Source organism: Ambystoma mexicanum, chromosome 5q (assembly GCF_040938575.1).
Source record: "Ambystoma mexicanum isolate Mex_15411 chromosome 5q, UKY_AmexF1_1, whole genome shotgun sequence".
NCBI classification, from domain to species: Eukaryota; Metazoa; Chordata; class Amphibia; order Caudata; family Ambystomatidae; genus Ambystoma; species Ambystoma mexicanum.
In genome coordinates, this window is record NC_090933.1 from 1,114,914,978 (window position 1) to 1,114,923,114 (window position 8,137).

The 8,137-nt window shown below is 53.2% G+C and overlaps 3 protein-coding genes across 3 annotated transcripts; all 3 read right to left on the reverse strand.

Annotated features, from left to right (window-relative positions):
* Positions 1 to 2,731: 2,731 nt before the first annotated feature.
* LOC138498356 (variable charge X-linked protein 3B-like) lies at positions 2,732 to 3,247 on the reverse strand. Its single transcript, XM_069622143.1, has one exon. The coding sequence runs from the start codon at positions 3,245 to 3,247 to the stop codon at positions 2,732 to 2,734; it is 516 nt and encodes a 171-aa protein (XP_069478244.1).
* Positions 3,248 to 3,746: 499 nt separating this feature from the next.
* LOC138498357 (variable charge X-linked protein 3B-like) lies at positions 3,747 to 4,247 on the reverse strand. The gene has a single exon (XM_069622144.1). It carries the CDS (start codon positions 4,245 to 4,247, stop codon positions 3,747 to 3,749), a length of 501 nt encoding a protein of 166 aa, XP_069478245.1.
* A 2,048-nt stretch (positions 4,248 to 6,295) lies between these two features.
* On the reverse strand, positions 6,296 to 6,796 carry LOC138498358 (variable charge X-linked protein 3B-like). The gene has a single exon (XM_069622145.1). It carries the CDS (start codon positions 6,794 to 6,796, stop codon positions 6,296 to 6,298), a length of 501 nt encoding a protein of 166 aa, XP_069478246.1.
* Positions 6,797 to 8,137: the final 1,341 nt, after the last annotated feature.

An 8,137-nucleotide genomic window follows, 5' to 3' on the forward strand; every position in this document is an offset into this window, starting at 1 on the left:
TAAGTGGATGGGGCTCCACTCAAGTCCACCAGAGCTCTTCTCTGTCTCACAATGAGTGGAATAGGGAGTACCCCTGGGGTTGAAAACAGAAAACCACACAGAGCTGCATTGCTTCATCCATGATTGCATTCTCCAACAGGGCATTTACCCTTCCTGGTTACCCACAGGCAAACCACCACCCGGGCGCTTGCTCACCTGTGCACCCTCATCCTTTGCAGGTTTGTTTAGATATCCACATAAATCCAGTGGTCGTAGTGTACGAAAAGTAGTGGTGGAACTATGTTCCCTGCTGTCCTGCCCCCACTCCTCACAAACCCTATCGCCACGCCCCCTCCCACGCACAACCCAAACCCCCAAACAAGCACACCTGCTGTTTAAGGGAACGTTCAACTCAGTGCGCTGAAGGGCAAGTTTCAACTGCTTCCTACACTTTTATTTTAAAAGTAAACCACCAGTGCATATAACTGGCAAGAATCGAGTTGGTTCTGGGGTTTATTTGGGGTAGAGGAAGCTTCAGGAATGGTATATGTTGAATCTTATGGCCAAGTTTGCCTGGAAAGTAGTTGATAAAATCAGTGCATCTGTTTGGATGAGGGGGCAGGTTTTTTTCACTCTTGGTCTGGTGATCTCTCTGAATACTTGAAGTAAGGTTTTGCGCCAATAGGGGGCCCCTCGCTAAAGGCTTTGCCACTTGCATGTGCGACGCGTGGGAAAACACACGCAGTTTCTGTGTGGAAAGATTCACAAAAATGAACCTGCCTGTGTGCTGCATCCTGTGCTGCCTGTGTGCTGCATCCTGTGCTGCCTGTGTGCTGCATGTTGTGCTGCCTGTGTGCTGCATCCTGTGCTGCCTGTGTGCTGCATGTTGTGGTGGCAACAAGAAATTGCAAGAGCTCATCCCTTATTCAGATAGTGATGCACTCCTGCTGTGACTCTTATCCACATCTGGACTGCCTTAGCACAGCTGGAAACTCCGTCCAGAACGTGGTATTTTCCCAAATAGAAACCTTTTTACACATCATATCATTTGTTTTTTTTTTTATTTTTCCTCCCATGAACTATGGGTAAAAATGTAAAACCAACTTTTCAAGGGATTCGTCCTCTAAAGCCTGCCACTTGGAATGTACGCTGACTATCCACGCCCTGTACAGAGCTCTGCTGCTCTCGAGCTAGGTCCACGCTGGCTATCCACACCCTGTACAGCGCTCTGCTGCTCTCGAGCTAGGTCCACGCTGGCTATCCACACCCTGTAAAGGGCTCTGCTGCTCTCGAGCTAGGTCCACGCTGGCTATCCACACTCTGTACAGCGCACTGCTGCTCTCGAGCTAGGTCCACGCTGGCTATCCACACCCTGTAAAGGGCTCTGCTGCTCTCGTGCTAGGTCCACGCTGGCTTTCCACGCCCTGTACAGCGCTCTGCTGCTCTCGAGCTAGGTCCACGCTGGCTATCTATAACCTCTAAAGGGCTCTGCTGCTCTCGAGCTAGGCACACGCTGGCTATCTATAACCTCTAAAGGGCTCTGCTGCTCTTGAGCTAGGTCCACGCTGGCTATCCACACCCTGTACAGCGCTCTGCTGCTCTTGAGCTAGGTCCACGCTGGCTATCTATAACCTCTAAAGGGCTCTGCTGCTCTTGAGCTAGGTACACGCTGGCTATCTATAACCTCTAAAGGGCTCTGCTGCTCTTGAGCTAGGTCCACGCTGGCTATCCACACCCTGTACAGCGCTCTGCTGCTCTTGAGCTAGGTCCACGCTGGCTATCTATAACCTCTACAGGGCTCTGCTGCTCTTGAGCTAGGTCCACGCTGGCTTTCCACGCCCTGTACAGCGCTCTGCTGCTCTCGAGCTAGGTACACGCTGGCTATCTATAACCTCTACAGGGCTCTGCTGCTCTTGAGCTAGGTCCACGCTGGCTATCCACACCCTGTACAGCCCCCTGCTGCTCTCGAGCTAGTTTCACACTGGCTATCCACACCCTGAAAAGGGCTCTGCTGCTCTCGAGCTAGGTCCATGCTGGCTATCCACACCGTACAGCGCTCTGCTGCTCTCGAGCTAGGTCCCTGCTTTAAACAATAACACTAAAATAAATACATGTATGCCAAACATACTTTGTGGGCAGAGGGTAGAACTCTGCCTTTCACCAAAATCGAGGCAGGGTGCTAATGCCTATCCACCTTTGCACTCAGATACACGAGATCAAGCCGTCAGGCGCCCGTGCTCGCATCCAGCCCAGTTTCTGCACACATGTTCTCATCCAGCCCAGGTTCTCATCAAGCCCAGTTTCTGCACGCAGGTTCTCATGCAGCCCAGATTCCCATCCAGCATAGTTTCTGCACGCAGGTTCTCATCCAGCACAGTTTCTGCACGCAGTTTCACATCGAGCCCAGTTTCTGCACACATGTTCTCATCCAGCCCAGGTTCTCATCCAGCCCAGTTTCTGCACGCAGGTTCTCATCCAGCCCAGTTTCTGCACACAGGTTCACATCCAGCCCAGTTTCTGCACACAGGTTCACATCCAGCCCAGGTTCTCATCCAGCCCAGTTTCTCATTCAGCCCAGTTTCTGCACACAGGTTCTCATCCAGCCCAGTTTCTGCACACAGGTTCTCATCCAGCCCAGGTTATCATCCACCCCAGTTTCTGCAGAAAGGTTCACATCCAGCCTCGTTTCTGCGCACAGGTTCTCATCCAGCCCATTTTCTGAACACAGGTTCTCATCCGGGCCAGTTTCTGCTCACAGGTTCTCATCCGGCCCAGTTTCTGCAGACATGTTCTCATCCAGCCCAGTTTCTGCACACAGGTTCACATCCAGCCCAGTTTCTGCACACATGTTCTCATCCAGCCCAGTTTCTGCACACAGGTTCACATCCAGCACCGTTTCTGCACACAGGTTCTCATGCAGCCCAGTTTCTGCACACGGGTTCTCATCCAGCCCACTTTCTGCACACAGGTTCTCATCCAGCCCACTGTCTGCACACGGGTTCTCATCCAGCCCATTTTCTGCACAGGGGTTCTCATCCAGCCCACTTTCTGCACACGGGTTCTCATCCAGCCCAGTTTCTGCACACGGGTACTCATCCAGCCCAGTTTCTGCACACGGGTTCTCATCCAGCCCAGTTTCTGCACACGGGTTCTCATCCGGCCCAGTTTCTGCACACATGTTCTCATCCAGCCCAGTTTCTGCACACAGGTTCACATCCAGCACCGTTTCTGCACACGGGTTCTCATCCAGCCCAGTTTCTGCACACATGTTCTCATCCAGCCCAGGTTCTCATCAAGCCCAGTTTCTGCACGCAGGTTCTCATGCAGCCCAGTTTCTAAACGCAGGTTCTTATCCAGCCCAGGTTCCCATCCAGCATAGTTTCTGCACGCAGGTTCTCATCCAGCACAGTTTCTGCACGCAGTTTCACATCGAGCCCAGTTTCTGCACACATGTTCTCATCCAGCCCAGGTTCTCATCCAGCCCAGTTTCTGCATGCAGGTTCTCATCCAGCCCAGGTTCTCATTCAGTCCAGTTTTGGCACACAGGTTCTCATCCAGACCAGTTTCTGCACACAGGTTCACATCGAGCCCAGTTTCTGCACACATGTTCTCATTCAGCCCAGTTTCTGCACGCAGGTTCTCATCCAGCCCAGGTTCTCATCCAGCCCAGTTTCTGCAGAAAGGTTCACATCCAGCCCCGTTTCTGCGCACAGGTTCTCATCCAGCCCATTTTCTGAACACAGGTTCTCATCCGGGCCAGTTTCTGCTCACAGGTTCTCATCCGGCCCAGTTTCTGCAGACATGTTCTCATCCAGCCCAGTTTCTGCACACAGGTTCACATCCAGCCCATTTTCTGCACACATGTTCTCATCCAGCCCAGTTTCTGCACACAGGTTCACATCCAGCACCGTTTCTGCACACAGGTTCTCATGCAGCCCAGTTTCTGCACACGGGTTCTCATCCAGCCCAGTTTCTGCACACGGGTTTTCATCCAGCCCACTTTCTGCACACAGGTTCTCATCCAGCCCACTGTCTGCACACAGGTTCTCATCCAGCCCACTTTCTGCACAGGGGTTCTCATCCAGCCCAATTTCTGCACAGGGTTTCTCATCCAGCCCACTTTCTGCACACGGGTTCTCATCCAGCCCAGTTTCTGCACAGGGGTTCTCATCCAGCCCAGTTTCTGCACACAGGTTCTCATCCGGCCCAGTTTCTGCACACATGTTCTCATCCAGCCCAGTTTCTGCACACAGGTTCACATCCAGCATCGTTTCTGCACACGGGTTCTCATCCAGCCCAGTTTCTGCACACGGGTTCTCATCCAGCCCACTTTCTGCACACAGGTTCTCATCCAGCCCAGTTTCTGCACACAGGTTCTCATCCAGCCCAGTTTCTGCACACAGGTTCTCATCCAGCCCAGGTTCTCATCCAGCCCAGTTTCTGCAGAAAGGTTCACATCCAGCCCCGTTCCTGCGCACAGGTTCTCATCCAGCCCATTTTCTGAACACAGGTTCTCATCCGGGCCAGTTTCTGCTCACAGGTTCTCATCCGGCCCAGTTTCTGCAGACATGTTCTCATCCAGCCCAGTTTCTGCACACAGGTTCACATCCAGCCCAGTTTCTGCATACATGTTCTCATCCAGCCCAGTTTCTGCACACAGGTTCACATCCAGCACCGTTTCTGCACACGGGTTCTCATGCAGCCCAGTTTCTGCACACGAGTTCTCATCCAGCCCACTTTCTGCACACAGGTTCTCATCCAGCCCACTGTCTGCACACGGGTTCTCATCCAGCCCACTTTCTGCACAGGGGTTCTCATCCAGCCCACTTTCTGCACACGGGTTCTCATCCAGCCCACTTTCTGCACACAGGTTCTCATCCAGCCCAGTTTCTGCACACGGGTTCTCATCCAGCCCAGTTTCTGCACACGGGTTCTCATCCAGCCCAGTTTCTGCACACAGGTTCTCATCCGGCCCAGTTTCTGCACACATGTTCTCATCCAGCCCAGTTTCTGCACACAGGTTCACATCCAGCACCGTTTCTGCACACGGGTTCTCATCCAGCCCAGTTTCTGCACACATGTTCTCATCCAGCCCACTTTCTGCACACAGGTTCTCATCCAGCCCAGTTTCTGCACACAGGTTCTCATCCAGCCCAGTTTCTGCACACAGGTTCTCATCCAGCCCAGGTTATCATCCACCCCAGTTTCTGCAGAAAGGTTCACATCCAGCCTCGTTTCTGCGCACAGGTTCTCATCCAGCCCATTTTCTGAACACAGGTTCTCATCCGGGCCAGTTTCTGCTCACAGGTTCTCATCCGGCCCAGTTTCTGCAGACATGTTCTCATCCAGCCCAGTTTCTGCACACAGGTTCACATCCAGCCCAGTTTCTGCACACATGTTCTCATCCAGCCCAGTTTCTGCACACAGGTTCACATCCAGCACCGTTTCTGCACACAGGTTCTCATGCAGCCCAGTTTCTGCACACGGGTTCTCATCCAGCCCACTTTCTGCACACAGGTTCTCATCCAGCCCACTGTCTGCACACGGGTTCTCATCCAGCCCACTTTCTGCACAGGGGTTCTCATCCAGCCCACTTTCTGCACACGGGTTCTCATCCAGCCCAGTTTCTGCACACGGGTTCTCATCCAGCCCAGTTTCTGCACACGGGTTCTCATCCAGCCCAGTTTCTGCACACGGGTTCTCATCCGGCCCAGTTTCTGCACACATGTTCTCATCCAGCCCAGTTTCTGCACACAGGTTCACATCCAGCACCGTTTCTGCACACGGGTTCTCATCCAGCCCAGTTTCTGCACACATGTTCTCATCCAGCCCAGGTTCTCATCAAGCCCAGTTTCTGCACGCAGGTTCTCATGCAGCCCAGTTTCTAAACGCAGGTTCTCATCCAGCCCAGGTTCCCATCCAGCATAGTTTCTGCACGCAGGTTCTCATCCAGCACAGTTTCTGCACGCAGTTTCACATCGAGCCCAGTTTCTGCACACATGTTCTCATCCAGCCCAGGTTCTCATCCAGCCCAGTTTCTGCATGCAGGTTCTCATCCAGCCCAGGTTCTCATTCAGTCCAGTTTTGGCACACAGGTCCTCATCCAGACCAGTTTCTGCACACAGGTTCACATCGAGCCCAGTTTCTGCACACATGTTCTCATTCAGCCCAGTTTCTGCACGCAGGTTCTCATACAGCCCAGGTTCTCATCCAGCCCAGTTTCTGCAGAAAGGTTCACATCCAGCCCCGTTTCTGCGCACAGGTTCTCATCCAGCCCATTTTCTGAACACAGGTTCTCATCCGGGCCAGTTTCTGCTCACAGGTTCTCATCCGGCCCAGTTTCTGCAGACATGTTCTCATCCAGCCCAGTTTCTGCACACAGGTTCACATCCAGCCCATTTTCTGCACACATGTTCTCATCCAGCCCAGTTTCTGCACACAGGTTCACATCCAGCACCGTTTCTGCACACAGGTTCTCATGCAGCCCAGTTTCTGCACACGGGTTCTCATCCAGCCCAGTTTCTGCACACGGGTTTTCATCAAGCCCACTTTCTGCACACAGGTTCTCATCCAGCCCACTGTCTGCACACAGGTTCTCATCCAGCCCACTTTCTGCACAGGGGTTCTCATCCAGCCCAATTTCTGCACAGGGGTTCTCATCCAGCCCACTTTCTGCACACGGGTTCTCATCCAGCCCAGTTTCTGCACAGGGGTTCTCATCCAGCCCAGTTTCTGCACACAGGTTCTCATCCGGCCCAGTTTCTGCACACATGTTCTCATCCAGCCCAGTTTCTGCACACAGGTTCACATCCAGCATCGTTTCTGCACACGGGTTCTCATCCAGCCCAGTTTCTGCACACGGGTTCTCATCCAGCCCACTTTCTGCACACAGGTTCTCATCCAGCCCAGTTTCTGCACACAGGTTCTCATCCAGCCCAGTTTCTGCACACAGGTTCTCATCCAGCCCAGGTTCTCATCCAGCCCAGTTTCTGCAGAAAGGTTCACATCCAGCCCCGTTTCTGCGCACAGGTTCTCATCCAGCCCATTTTCTGAACACAGGTTCTCATCCGGGCCAGTTTCTGCTCACAGGTTCTCATCCGGCCCAGTTTCTGCAGACATGTTCTCATCCAGCCCAGTTTCTGCACACAGGTTCACATCCAGCCCAGTTTCTGCATACATGTTCTCATCCAGCCCAGTTTCTGCACACAGGTTCACATCCAGCACCGTTTCTGCACACGGGTTCTCATGCAGCCCAGTTTCTGCACACGAGTTCTCATCCAGCCCACTTTCTGCACACAGGTTCTCATCCAGCCCACTGTCTGCACACGGGTTCTCATCCAGCCCACTTTCTGCACAGGGGTTCTCATCCAGCCCACTTTCTGCACACGGGTTCTCATCCAGCCCAGTTTCTGCACACAGGTTCTCATCCGCCCCAGTTTCTGCACACATGTTCTCATCCAGCCCAGTTTCTGCACACAGGTTCACATCCAGCACCGTTTCTGCACACGGGTTCTCATCCAGCCCAGTTTCTGCACACATGTTCTCATCCAGCCCAGGTTCTCATCAAGCCCAGTTTCTGCACGCAGGTTCTCATGCAGCCCAGTTTCTAAACGCAGGTTCTCATTCAGCCCAGGTTCCCATCCAGCATAGTTTCTGCACGCAGGTTCTCATCCAGCACAGTTTCTGCACGCAGTTTCACATCGAGCCCAGTTTCTGCACACATGTTCTCATCCAGCCCAGGTTCTCATCCAGCCCAGTTTCTGCACGCAGGTTCTCATCCAGCCCAGGTTCTCATTCAGTCCAGTTTTGGCACACAGGTTCTCATCCAGCCCAGTTTCTGCACACAGGTTCACATCGAGCCCAGTTTCTGCACACATGTTCTCATCCAGCCCAGGTTCTCATCCAGCCCAGTTTCTGCACGCAGGTTCTCATCCAGCCCAGGTTCTCATTCAGCCCAGTTTCTGCACACAGGTTCTCATCCAGCCCAGTTTCTGCACACAGGTTCTCATCCAGCCCAGATTCTCATCCAGCCCAGTTTCGCAGAAAGGTTCACATCCAGCCCCGTTTCTGCGCACAGGTTCTCATCCAGCCCATTTTCTGAACACAGGTTCTCATCCGGGCCAGTTTCTGCTCACAGGTTCTCATCCGGCCCAGTTTC